Raw genomic sequence first — 14,836 nt, 5'->3', positions numbered from 1 at the left:
CAAATGCCATTCTGCTAGGTCCTGCAGTCTGTAAACTATCCAGGAGTCTGTAAGGTATCCCCTGAATTTGCTCCAGAAGAATCTGGAGCTCATCCACAACTCCAACAGATCTTGAAACCGTTTTTGGTCATGTGGTGCAGACCAATGGACACTACTGGCAAAAATCTTCCAGACTCAGGCACATTGAGCGTATATGTATCGACAGCGAAACGCACACAGGGACCAGCACTAGAAACAGCAACATTCACATTCCATTTCTAATTCACATTTTTCCATCTTGAATCTACACCATGTTCCTCACAATTCTTGCATTGGAGTGCCTTTTGACATGTTACCAAATGCAACTGTACAAAGTATTTTTGAATAGTCCATATTGTAATTCTAGATTTGTCCAGCTTCAATTTTAGAAACTAAATGATAGGTTATAAGAAGTATTCGAAACAAGCCTAAACTACATGATGTATCCAAAAATAAAAGAAATCTACAGATTTTGCTCTCTTCAGCAGAACCTACTCATTCATTTAAAAAATATTATAGTTTTGCACAGCCCCATTAATAACAGCTTCAGAGACTAAAAAAAAAAGATTAAATACAGCAATTATAATCAGCTATAAACAAAAAAATATATTCGAAGTACACATTAAATCAGATCTAATGTATCCTGGGTCATAACTCACTACTAAAAATAAGACACTCTGGCATGTGTGCTGTGCTGGGATAATTCCATATGTTGGGTGTGTTATTAACAAGGTCAACAGCAACTGCTCAAGGAGTGGCAATATCTCAGCTTGATACACATCTTCACTGAGTTTATAAAATAGCCCTATGAAATTGAAAATAATAATAAAAAGACATTAATTATACTTATTACATTGTTCTTTATTCCAAGTAAATAAGGGACATTTGACAACATCTCTCCTCTAATCATTTCCTGCTGTTTTTTTCTGGAGAGAGAAAGTTGCAAAATTTGAATTTTCTAGATTCCTTGCCATTCACAGTCTTCCCTCTTGGAAAGAGAAGGTGGTGCATCATGGGAGATGTGGTCTGGCCAAGGCGCCCGACCCATAGAGGAGAATGGGGACATGAAGCAACTGAACTACAACTTCAATGATTCATCGTGGCATTTCCAAATAAAAATATTTCAGTTTTTCGGTGATTGGTTTGTAAACATAAAACTGAAATTTTCTGCAGAAAGCAGACACTTTATGGAGGGGAAAAAATGTTGAGATGAAAATCCAACTCTGTTGAAGAACACTTTTAAGAGAAAATGTTGGCCAGCCCTTCGTATATTAGGTTGGGGTAACAATTCATCTGCCCTAATGATTCAGCAACAGAGACTCAACGTTTTCCAGTGGCTCATTAACTTCTAACACAATTGGGCTTTTGAGCACACACTGCTAGCCTGTCACATCCACATCGCATCAACAATTTTGTGGATTAAAGCCACATATTTACGTGCAGAATTTAGAAAACGTTTCCTTCCAAGGTCTCTTGCCGATGGCTAGTATTAGAGATTACTACATACTAAATCAATTGCTATTTCAAGAAAAAAAGGGTGTCATTGCTATTGTATGTCAGTTGTGATTATCTCAGTTCTCTTAATGATGACAAAAGTGCACTCCGTGGTGCAGATGTAGTTCAGGCAATGCAAGGGACGATTTATGCTCATGGGATTGTAATTATAGATTTTTAACTTGATTTAACGTTTACATTTTAATTGAGAATACATTTTCATCATTTGTTAATTCAAATATTTACCAAAGATTCTCTCTGTGTTCTTTAAAGTAGCTCCTCTAAGAAGCAGATTTTCAGATCCTAATGGCCTACAAAAGATAAAGGATTACCAAAAATATACTAAGTGTTCAGAAATAGAAAACAGATTGTTATGAAAGCCACATGAAACATAACAGACAGTATTAGCTACAGAAAATAAAGTATTGATCATTTTATTTAGTGAAAGTCCACAATTAACAAGCAACCAACATCTGCGGTTTGCATTTGGGATTTTTTATTGAAGTATTATGGTCAAGATTTTTAGATATATGAATACCTAAAGTTAAGCTCTTAAATTCATACTTAGACACCTATAACCTGATTTACAGAAGCACTGCAAATCCAGCAGCTACCACTGACTTCAGATTGAATTTGGACCACAAACCTCAATATACAAAGATAACTGAAAAATGCATTACGGAGTTTGTTCCAACAGCACTATCCAAGATATACATGGCATATCGTAACCAACTTATCTTGCTTTACTTCTCACCCCTGAAAATTGTACAGTCTACTTTTGTTTACTGATTAGGATGGGAAACTCATTAGAATGGGAAAGATTGCTGCTTTCAAGCTCTCTTCCTCCCTCCCGTTTCAAGTTAGCTGCAAAGAAATTTGATGGAACAAAAGTTTTAGACTCAGATTGCTATAAACTAATGTTTAAGTCATCCAAACGTTTGAGAATTTATACAGTACTTCAAATATATCTTGTGAAAAGCAAGTATTTGTATATGGCATGCTGGAAATATGTGTGCTAAATATAAGCAAGGAATTGAAAACTATATTGTAATCTTGTTGAATTTAAAGATCTATTTTGCTTGGTTCTTCACGGAAAGGAAGTTTGGATATCCAAAAAGTGGTGCTTTTAATTTGAGTCAGCACTGAACTAGAAGAGTGCTCTAGCACTGTGCTAAAAGGTGCTGTGTTTTAGAAAAGATGTAAAGCCTGGACCTGACCACTTGTAGACATTTCATGACATTGTTTGTAAGGTATCAGCTGTAAATGCTGGTGTCTGGACCAAATGCCAATTTGTATAAGGGAAGGTTATTCCCAGTAATCTTGTTTATCATCTCTTTCTTTTCTCCTATCCTTCCTAGCAAAAAGTCTTATGGACAGCATTCAGACTCTACCAAATCAGGAAGCAGGAGGAAAATATCTGTCAATCATAGTCAGTACATAAGGCCCAGTGCATCCCTAAATAGCTGAGGGGAGGTGGGAGGAATGTAGAATGGGAGAAGACTATAACAAATAGGATTACTAATGTCATATGTCCCTCTTCTCCCATTCCAATCGGCAAATGCCCTTAGAGATAGTGGATATAGTATATGGTGTCATCCCAAAGGAGGGTTTACATGTAGTGAAGCTTGGAAAACCAACTAGCCAAACTAAGTGTCAGTGGCAAAAGACAACCAGCTGGTAGTGACAGTTGAAAGTATACAGCTATGAACAGATTGTCACCTTGCAAATAGAAGAGGCAGATATCTCAACTCTCCATGCACCAGATTTTGCCATACCATGCGACACTTACGATGTAAGGACAAGTTTTTCATAGTTCGGCTACAGTATTTTTACTGGTGGCCTTGCTTTTATTGCAACTCTCAAAGCAAAGAGAATAGTTGCTTAGAGTTTGAGTTTTAGCTATGAACTCTACTGAAAAGAGAAATATTACTGAATCAGGACCTTCTTGAAGCCTGCTGGTAAAATGCTGAGGACACACTGAAAGAAGCATCATTATATATCCTCCCCTTTCTCCAACGTCCAGTGAATGAAGATGCACTAACCTAAGAGAACGTTGTCAAGGCTGATTATTTTCAGCATCAGAGCTCACAAATGCCACTCAGCAATTTCCTCCGAGAAATCTACAATTAAATAGCTCTGCTCAATCTCCAGGCCATCCCTCAAGGCTAGGTGTTCTGAATTGGGGAAGCTGGCTGATCTCAGATAGCAGTTCTGGCCTATTAAGTAGCAGCTATGTAGAAGTATACGGTGATGCTCCGGAGGTCAGAAAACCAAAGATGATGGGGCCACCAAGAAGCCAGCAGGATCATTTATATCTAGCCTAATTTCTCTTGCAGCTTTACAGAACACTATTAGGACAGGGAAATAATATCCCAGTTCCTTATTTCAATCTCAGGCCAATGTATCTTCCCCATCGTTTCGGGACAGAAGTATTTTCCAAAATGCGGTTAGTGTGGCTGTCTTGCTGGAGTCAAGCCAATTGACTGTTTTGGACTCAGCTGCTGGCACACCTCCTGGAAGACTTGAGGTGCAGGCTCCACTTTCCCAATGTCCTGGACAGGAGCTCCCCTGGCCTAAGAGAGAGACTGTTCTGAGGGAGGCAGGGAAAGGCTATGTCCAAACACAGATGGGACAAGTGGGAAAGGAAGGAACACGGAGCTATGTGTTCCTTTTTACTGTAGTTTTGTTGTTATTTGCATTATGTAGTCCCTAGGGCCCCACTGTATAAGCACTGTATACAGAGAGCAAGAGGCAGTCCTTGTCCCAAAGGATTTTATAATCTAAACAGACAAAAAAGGATAGGGGAATAGCAATAACATGCAAGCAGAGTGAACTGAGTTTTCATTTGCAAACATCAAGCTAGTTCCATGATTTGGCTTTATTGTGGCGGGGAGGGGGCAGGTGAGGTGTCCTGGTGGGAAAGGATTAGCTAAATGTAAAGGACAGAAGATATCGAAGGAAGGAACAGAGACAAGAAAAAAATGGAAGGCAGGTAGAGTTAAACTGAGGTGAAGAGATTATGCGTAAAGGGATTAAAGCAAATAACCAGTCAGCTCAGGGGAGAGAATGACCCGCCTAAGAACTGTAGAAAGTAGCCAACAGTGCCTTCAGGAGCTACCTGAGTTTGCTTGAGGGTGACTGTTTGGTTGGCTCCACCCAGGAGTTTTTCCTCTTCCTCAACCCCACATGGTTCAGGAGAGGTGTGGAGGCAGGGTGTGCTCCAGGTCACAAATGATAACCCAAAGCTCCAGCATGTTGGTATTGAGACTACAGGGAAAGAATCATTTCCTAGACTCAAAAGAAGTCTGAGTTCAAGAGGCAAGTATCATGGCAAGAATGGGGGTGGTGCAGTACATACCTCAGACCCATTGTATGCAGAGAGGAGGAAGTACCACATAGGACTGATTCCTTGACAGATAGAATGAGGGGGAAAAGGCCAATGCCACTAAAGGAGTGGGAACCTCTGAAGATGGAAATGAGCCCAGAGTGGTGGGGAAGGCCAGAGTCTGCCTTGGAATCCATGCTATGTTTGAAGGGATTATCCCCCAAAGCAACCAAAAGGTAAAATGGGGTCATAAGTGAAGGACAGGCCTTGGTCTTACAGCACTGTATGTACTGAAACACCTTTGTAAAAATGGCATTGTAGGGTTCTATAATTCACTGTCTCACTAATTTGCATTTCAAATCTGCTCAAGTTGCAATGGTTTGCTCTGCTGCCTGTAATTAGGCTTCTCAGATATACCTGTGCAATCCTGTTTTCAGATTTTATCAGTTAGACCTGTGCAAGCACTTACAGCTAATGAGGTACACAGGTATCCTGATGGAGCCACAAACTAAGCAAGGAGGGCCAGGAAGATCTGGAATAGCAGAAATTCCCCTCATCCACTGGGCTCACTGATACAGAGAACCGACAACCTGCAGTCACTTACAGAGGTTAAAAAGAAGGCTTAACAGGAGCCACTCTGAGAAAGAGCTCTGGCTGGCTCCTTGGTTGCTGGGCTTCTGCAAGTAGCCACAAAAGGAAAAGCTTTTGTTCTCTTTGGGTTGAGATCTGGACAGAAGCACCTACAGGATGGGGAATCTTCTTGACAGTGCAGACAGGAGGAATGGTGCCTCTTTGTGCTGCTTTGTTCATCTTTACTTCTCCTCTATAGCTTTGATTCTGTGGTTCTTCATTCTCTTTTCTTGAACAAGAATTATAACAAATAAGAAAGTATACAGAAAAAGAGACAATTGCTCTTCCTTGCTTCCAACATGCAGGAGACAACAAATTGAGAGGAAGTGGGCAAATTGGAGCTTATATTCCACCGATAAATTGATTGGTGGAAAATGAATGCTGTGTATATGGGCTCTTGCCAGACAGAACAGGAGAAGATGCACTGCCAATATGTTTTGTTTCTCCAAGTTTCTCCAATAGTTTCAATTGAAAATTTCTTCACTTCCTGTTCCGAAGTGTTGAGTGGTATTGCTGTGCACAATTATATGATGCCACGTTTCACACCAGTGGCGAGTTAAGTCTCTCTCTCTCTGAAAATTTTCATTTTATATTTCACAAAGTCTTGTTATTATAAGAAACACTAAATTTGTGACTGCTCAGTGTTGTCTGCAATGTTAGACCCCTATCCTGAAAAGCAATCTGTCTGCCTATGTGGAATCTTGTGGACTCTGACAGCACTCTGTCTATGAGGCAGGATCACAGCCCTCAGTTGTGCACCCTGCATATTGTTTGCAATGTACTGAAATATGAAGGATAAGAGTATATGACTCCTATTCTCCCTGGTTCCTCAGAATACTGAGTCATGTTCAAGGTTAAGGTCCTGATCTTCAAGGTGCTCAATGGCCTAGGCCCAGTATATCTAAAACCTCCTTAGATTAGGACCATGGTTGACAACTCCATTCCTCAGGCAGAATGGAACTTTCTACCGTATGGGTGAAGTTTGTCTGTGCAGGAGACGGACTGAGGAATTAACTCAGTACCATCACCTTCTATTCCATGAGCAAGCTGTACTTCTTTGACTTGCCTTCTCTAACAAATAAAGCAATACGTATATTTAAAACAAACAACACCCCACCCCCCCTGCAAACCCCTATCAAAACAAAAAACACTAAGCTGCACACACAATTCTTCCCCTGCAGAGAAGACAAGAAAGAATGAACTACATATGACAGACGTTACTGGAAAGTAACGAAATCCTACAGTGAGAAGGGCAGTGTAAGAACCTATGTAGAACAATACAAGTAGAACAGAATGAAGCTATTTGAGTAAGCAATACCTGAAATATCTACATTCTGTGCATGCAAAGCAATTTGGGATTGTAAACAACACTATATAAATGCACTAAATCAATTATTAACCTTACATTCAGACATCTATGATACAGACAACCACAAAGTACCATCAAAACAGATCACAAACCTAATATTAAAAACAAAATGTAATATAAAAAAGATGATTGAATACATGAAGCATAAAATATTCGCTATACACAAAATTGAATTTTGTAAACTTTTAAAATAAAAATTTCTACTGTAAAATCAAGACAACATACTTCTCCCTCAGGATCACTACATATTCAGGGACAAAAGAAACCTATGTATTGTACGTTAAAAACCCTCTCTCTGATTTACCTTGCAATAGGTTCATTCCTATCCTGGTAAACATTTATTCGACCAACAAATCTGTAAGAGGAAAAGTACTTTAGTATCAATCCCAGATATTAAGTTATTTTATATAGAACATACGCAAATACAACTTGAGAAGTATTTATAAAACATTTTAAAAATCTGTATTATGACGATCTGAAATTTTATATAGAGAGACAGCATCTCACTTGTAAAAAAACTTGCAAAAATACATTAAGATGAAGATTATTTTTAAAATTCTCTTATGAAGGCTCTGTATGCTATAAAAGTTCATTAAATGTTATATGGACAACATATAATAAAAATAATAGAGAAGGAAGCCTGAAAATTTGGATTATTTGAAACATATTAAACTTTTTATAAACTTCACTTTTATAAGCCAGCATTTGAAGACATCAGTTATAACAGTGAGTCAATACAAATTTTGTGTGTAACAAAGGCGAATGTGGTTCTAAGGTTACTTGCAGACCTTCTAATTAGAGCACATTTCTTCATTCATTTTCAATTCCTGAAAGATACAGTTACCTACCAAAACTATAGTTCTTCGAGAAGTGATGCAGCTGTGTATTTCATTTAGATGTGTGCACGCCCAGCACACCAGAGCCGAACAATTTTGCCTAGCAGTACCTGTAGCAATCGGCGCTTGTGCCTCATGGCCATAGCCCCTTCCCCGGCTATAATGAGGTGACACTGCCTCTGCCTCTGCTCAGTTCCTTCTTACTAACCGTGGCCAGAGTCAGAACTGTGTGTAGTTCTTAAACTCACAATTCCTTGGTTTTTGACTTAATTGTTCTAGTTGCATATAGTTAGTTAGTACCCTTAATATTAATGTTAGTTAGCTTAGACACCTTTTCCTAAAGCAGCATCTTCTCAAGCAGGCCAGGAAGTCTGTCTCAGCACCAAGGCCTATAGAGGATTGGAAGTCGCCCTCAACCTCGGTGAGTGGTACTGACTTACACTCTGGAACTGGCCCCTCTCCAAAGAGGTGAAGAAAACACTCCGCATTGAGTGCGCCAAAGAAAAGGTGTCAAGACCAATCAAGATCGCTCCAGACCTTGTGGAGACTCTTCTTCCTCTTCCAGGAAGAGTATGGCTATTGCCACCCCAGCACGCGGGAAGAAGCAGGTCCTTCCAACTGCTCCCCAGTCCTGTGCAGGGGTGTGGGAGACCCCATACCACTGACTCCAGTTCCAGTCCTGGGGCACCTGTTGAGTCTAGTATTGACGGCGATGCCGGCACTGGTTGTTTCCACACTAGCGGCATATCAGAAGGTGGCAGACCTCCTTTGCCTTTCCATCCCAAGCTCACCATTGGTCCAGGACTTCACCAGGGTTATGGCATCCTCAGCCTCACTGCCTGGATGGGCAGCTGAACCTTCAGGTGTACGGGCACCGCAGACTGTGGAAGTGAGGCCATTGCTGGGCTCAGCACAAGGGATCTCCTTGACACTGGGAAACTCCTTTGTGGTGCCAGTGTTACTGTGGCAGCATTCCCTGCCCTCCACCTCAGCACCATCAGCAGCATTGGTACCACCGCTGACTTCGTACTGACACCACTCCCAGCACCAGAGAGAACCGAGGCATACTCTGTGGTGGCTGTGCCGTTTCCACCATTGTACCAGTCCTTCCCTCGCTATGGGTGACAGACAAGTCAGGCCGGTTGCTTGTGCCTCCTGGGCTGGCTCCACCTTTATGCCCTGTAACCCAAGTTTCCTCGGCATCCAGGTCAGGGTCCTCTTCCGCTCTCCATCGCCTGGCCCATATCCAGGACTGTTCACCGAGCAGCATTGGTACTGAGTTCAGCATTCTGGCCTGGTGCCGACTGGCCACCAATGCTTTATCCTTATGCTCTGTAGCCTCCATAGAATCTGTGGGATGCTCCTCAATTGTGGAGGCTGTCCTTCTCAATCCACTCCCAGGCAACATCAATGGGCACTTCAGTGGCTGGGGTTGTCCTTCCCCATATGAAGCCTCCAGAGTTGTCCCATCCAGGTCCATGACCCATCACTGGCACAGTTAACGGTCTCTTCATTGTCCCTGAACAAATTCAGTGATGCCCAGCTCTCCTTTAATGCCTGAGGATTTCAAGGCCTTCAAGGACCCGCTGTGATGTGTGGCTGCTTCCTTGAGCATCCAGAGGGAGTTCTTGCAGGAGAACATCTGTAATTTGCTAGACCCCATGGAGAGTGACTCTCCCCATTAATGATGCGCACCTGGAACCTGGAAAGGTTCTTTGGAGCACGCCAGCTTTGGTGCCACCGAGGGGAATGCTACTTTGTCCCGACGCTGGGATTTGAGGGGTTTTACTTCCACTTTACCCCATATCCCTGGTCATAACCGCTGGGAACAACACAGCCCAGCAGGGCAAATTTAAGTCCACTCCTCAGGACAAGGACTCTAAATGACTGGACTAAATGGTAGAAAGATCTATAACTCCTCTTCCCCGCCAATGTTGTTTGATAACCAGCAGGAATTGTTGTCCAAGTACAACTTTGTAAATTGGACAGCTATGTCTAAGTTTACAAACCACCTGCCTGAAGCCTCCAAGGAGAAATTTCGAGTGATTATTACCAAAGGCTGCTTGGTAGCGAAGATGTCACTGCAGTGTGTGCTTGACGTGGCCGACACTTTGGCCAGAGTGATGACTTCAGCCGTGACCATGAGAAGGGCATCCTGGCTGCACAGTTTGGGTATTTCTCCTGCGGTGCAGCAGGCAATAGAAGATTTGCCCTTCAACAGTCGGGTGCTTTTTCAGACAAAACCAATGAACCTTTGCACTCCTTCAAGGATTCTAGCGCTACTCTATGTTCCTTGGGGGTGTTTATGCTGGTGGCCAAAATGTGCCATTACAGCACCCAGCAACAGTGCCAGCAGCAGCACTGCCCTCAACACCCCTTTGGGCAATCTTCCTCTCCCCTGAGTCAGCAGTACTACCTAGAAAAGGACATATGTCCCAAATGGGGGCATTCCGGCTCTGGGTTCTGCCAGTCAACGTGACCTACGCCAGCACCCCCAAGCATCAAGTGTGACTCCTTTTTCCAGTTGGGACTTCAATTATCTCGTTTCCCTGTTTTTCTTCTCCCCCTCCCCCCCCACCATTTGGGGCCTGCTTTCTCAATGTTTGGGGCCTGATTACCACCCACAGCTGGTTCCTAAGAATTGTCAGATCAGGCTACGCTATCCAGTTCCTCTTCACCTTTCCTCCCCACACTCCCTCCCAGTCTCTCTTCAGGGATTCCTCTCACAGGATACTGCTCCTTGAGCAGGTCCAATCTCTACTGGTTCTGGGAGCAGTGGAAGAAATTCCTCTGGTGCACCAGCGTCAAGGTTTTTATTTCTGGTTCTTTCTGGTTCCCAAATCCAAAAGGAGGGGCAGATCTACTTTTGACCTATGCAGCTTTATCATATATATAGGATACATGAAGCTCTGAATGCTAACCCTGTCAACTATCCTCCTGGGTTGACTCAATGACTGGTTTGCTGCTCTGGACCTTCAGGATGCTTATTTTCATGTGGTGATCCTCCCAAGCCACAGAAGATTCCTCTAGTTCATTGTGGCAAACCATCATTTTCAATACATAGTCCTCCCCTTCAGTCTGTCTTCTGTCCCTGGGTTTTTAACCAAATGTATGATCATGCTGATGGCAGACCTCAGGAACAAGGGAACCCATGTCTTCCTGTATCTTGACAACTGGTTACTAAGGGACAGGTCCAGAGAAAATATTCTCATGTACCCATTACGCTGTGCTTGCTTGACCATCTGAGTCTCATCCTAAACAGTGGGAAGTCAACATTTGTCACCATTCAGAAAATTGAGTTCACTAAGGCCCTAATAGACTCTACACATTTGAGAGGTTTTTTTGACAACTGACGATTCTCAGACCACTTGTCACTTTTGTTTTGGGGTCTACAGTTCCAGCCTTCCAAGACAGTTTGCACATGTCTGAGGCTCTTATATCACACTCAGGTGGTTCAATTTGCCTTCTTCCTCTTCAAATGTGGCTCAGGACAGTTTACTCTTCAACCCGTCGCCCCTTAGTCTGCCTCCCTTTGTTGATCCTGGGCTCCTTCCAGTGATGGATGGTTCAAAGGAATGTATGTCAGGGCATTCCCTTTGTCTGGCTCTTAACAACCAGGACTGTGGTCACCAACACCTCTCTGATAGGTTGGGGAACACATCTGGTTCCACTGAATGTTCAGCATCTGTGATCGGAGCAGGATGCTCCACGGCATATCAACATCATAATGCATGTCACATTTTTCTAGACCACACCAGAGGCTCAGTGGTTCACATACTTAGCGACATTACCATTGCTGTGTATTATTTGAGCAGGCGACAGGGAACACACTCCAGAGTGTTCTGCGAAGAGGCAACCAGGCTGTGGCAGTTCTACATCAAGTAGAGTATCACTCTGATAGCTGATAACTCGCCCGGAGCCCAGAACCATCTCATGGACCATTTCAGCAGGAATTTTAACCTGAGTCACAAGTGGTCTATGAAGCCCAGTATTCTGCAAATCAACTTCACAGCTTGGGGGCAGCCTGACAATCAACCTATTCATTACAAGAGAAAACAGGAAATGCTGTCTCTTCTACTCTCAAGGTGATACAAAGGATTTTCCAGCTTCTCTGTGTGCTGCAAACACTGATCAGCACTGAGGCACTGTCCAGCATCAATAGTACTGATCTGTCACCATTAGCTGAAGGAGAGAAAGATCGAATTTGGGGTTTATGTAAATTAGTGAAATTGGACTGGTGACAGTGAAACATAATGTTAAGGTACATATAAGTGTGTGTGTGTATATATATATATATTTGGTAATTATAAGGATTTAGATCGTTAATAAAGAAAGTTTTAAGCAGTTACAGCTAGAGAAAGCAAGATGGTGGTCGCAAGAAACCAAAGCTGTGAAAACCAAAATGGAGGCCTTAGAACGATTCAGCCAATAGCAGCAAGAAGGCTGGTTGGGGTGAAATAAAGGTCACTCCAGAAACCTGAAGAGTGGGGTCAGTTAGGCAGAACACAGGTCTTCAAACAGGTCCATCTTTAAAGCGCAGGTTTTCAATCAGGTCCAACTTTGATTGACAGAGAGAGGGCTCAAAGCTGATTGGCTGATAATGATAGGGATTGAAGAAACAACCAATCAGAACAGATCAAAATCTGTATATAAGGCAAGGAGCTGAGAGGCTTTAGTTAGTTTGTCTGTGAAAGTGGAAAAGTACCTGTATCTGTGTGGGAAAAAAGAATCATAGCGGATAGAAACGGGAGAGAAGGAAGTCCACTAAAAAAGCTAAATCATTATGTATCAGTAAGCGGTGGAAAAACAGCAGCAATAACAATGCCATTTTGACAGAACAGAAGGAACAGTCAGAGGGAAGGGGGAAGATATCAAAGTAGAAAGCATAATGACTCCAATATACATATAAGGTAATATGTAAATGTGTATGTATGGGATGTTAAAGCTGGATGATTGTGTATGTATACTTTGTTGTTATATGTATAGTTTTAATGTTTAAGAACTTGCTGTCAGCCTCCTCTGTGTGACTGGCCATCCCATATAGAATGCAATCACTTAAAGCTGTTTTCCAATTGTAGGATATTGCAATTTTGCATACTTTAATGTGCATCTGTGCTAACAGGATTTTATACCTTTGTTAAGAAAACATGTGGTTTATTTCTTTAGTATATGTTTTAGATCTGCCATGTTTTCCTAATATTATTATGTGTTTTAGAGTTATTGTATTAGGAAATATTGCATTAAATAAAGGTTACTTTTGTTTTTGAAGGATTACTATCTGAGTGTAAATCCTTTCAGCGGAAGGCTGTATCCGGGTCCTCCTGGGGGTTAACAGATCTAGTCTGTTTTGGGGAGTCCTCCAAAGGTCAGAGAGAAACCCTCTGGTAAAACCCTGGCAATTCCTCTGGGGCAGGCCAACCCCTTTAACCTACCAAAACCAGACAAATTGAGGATTGAGTTACAAATGTAGGCAGGCCATTATAAGGGAGCCTGGAGTCTGATCTTGGGGGTTACAGAGGGGGCCCTCAGTCCAGCCTCTCTGATCAACACCTTCCAAATCAGGTGGCAATCAACACTCCTCTATGCTTTACCTCTGATCCTATCATTCCACAAGTCATCCTCAAGCCGAAAGTGGATTGGGTCAAGCTCATCCTCATTGCCCTGGCATGACCAAGGAGGCAGTGTTGGTTTTCTGATCTTCTCATGTTGTCATTCAGCCTCCCATATCTTTTTCTCTCCATCCTAACCCACTCACACAGAATCACAGTTTCAATTTGTATCCTGCGCTCAGCTCCCTGCATCTCACTGCAAGGCTGCTCAGTAATTGAATGAAGAGGAAGAGCAATGTTTGCCAGCTGCTTGACAGGTCCTACTCAATACCAGAATAGCCTATTAGGCAAAATGGAAGTGGTTTTCAATGTGACCTTGGCCCATGGAATTCAGCTGATGCTGGCTTGCATCCAGGACATCTTGGAGAACTTGCTGCATCCTCAGTCATGGGGCCTTATGCTTAGCTCATGGAAGGTGCATCTGGAAATGATCTCAAGGTTTCATCTACCTATTCACGGGAGAGCAGTATTTTCCAGTGGTAACAAGATTCTTAAAAGGAATGTTTCATCTCCATCTGCCAGGGCAAGAACCAGTTCCTTTTTGGGATCTTAATACAGTCTCAGCAGCTCTGATGGGACCTCTGGTCGAGCCTGTCAGTCATTTTGTCACTTTCCTTTCCTTGTGTCAAAAGGACAGCATTCCTGGTGGTGATAACATCTGCAAGGAGAGTCTGAGAATTACAGGCTTTGATGGCAGAGCCTCCTTATACGCAGTTGTCCAAAGACTAAGCGACATTGCAGCTGTAATCAACATTTATGTCTAGAGAAGTCTCTCAGTTTCATTTGAACCAGGTGGTATATTTACCTGTTTTATTTCCTAAGCCACATTCATCCCTGGAAGAGCAGCACCTTCACAGGTTAGACATCAGATGACATCTATCCTTCTAGACTAAACCCTGTCATGCTTTGCCTCATCTACTTGTGTTGTACGTGGACTGTGTGAAGGGCTAGGCAGCCTTTCTACGAGAGCACAAGCTACGTCAATGGCGTTCTTAAGTGACATCTCAATACTGGACATTTGCAGGGCTGCCAAATGATCGTCCATACATACAATTACAAACCATTTAGGAATCACCCCTCTGCACGATGGACAACGTTTGAACCTTGGTGAGGGCATCACCAGGGAAAACACTTAGTATTAGTTAGCTTAGTTAAGAGTACTAACTATACGCAACTAGAACAACTAAGTAAAAAATTGAGGGATTGTGAGGTTGCAAACACACATTTCTTAGCCCATGTTTTGAACATCTAAAAATATAGAAGAAAGATTTTTTAAAAATCCAATTTACATGTCACTATTTATGCTCCTTACTTGCCTTTGAATTGCCTGTCTGCTTGGGACAATGAAAATCAGTTTCACTTTGATCTTCTTAGACTGCAATGCTTAGGTTTCAAATACTGTAGGAGACCATTTGTTTACAAAAATCAGCCACTTCACTGGATTTTTATTTAATTGTCTTAAATTAAATTTTGGGCTAAGTTTGAATTGATAGCATCCCTTTAATAATTACATTATTTTATAGTTTGTTTACAGGATTCCTTGGTAGCATATACT

At 42.2% G+C, this 14,836-nt stretch overlaps 1 protein-coding gene across 2 annotated transcripts in view; it reads right to left on the bottom strand.

The window, feature by feature from the left end:
* The window catches only part of ATP11A (ATPase phospholipid transporting 11A), a 231,298-nt gene that overhangs the window by 73,466 nt on the left and 142,996 nt on the right, over window positions 1-14,836 (bottom strand). For both annotated transcript variants that reach the window (XM_084616791.1, XM_084616792.1), the window contains exons 8-9: window positions 7,141-7,191; window positions 1,759-1,823 (exon numbers count right to left, since the gene is read on the bottom strand). In XM_084616791.1, the coding sequence (XP_084472917.1) occupies window positions 1,759-1,823; window positions 7,141-7,191 (116 nt within the window). The remainder of the gene's footprint in view (window positions 1-1,758; window positions 1,824-7,140; window positions 7,192-14,836) is intronic.

The sequence above is a fragment of the Lepidochelys olivacea genome, assembly GCF_965140295.1.
Source record: "Lepidochelys olivacea isolate rLepOli2 genome assembly, chromosome: 1".
NCBI classification, from domain to species: Eukaryota; Metazoa; Chordata; order Testudines; family Cheloniidae; genus Lepidochelys; species Lepidochelys olivacea.
Note: the sequence above shows the minus strand (reverse complement) of the source record. Positions and strands in the feature narration are given on the sequence as shown.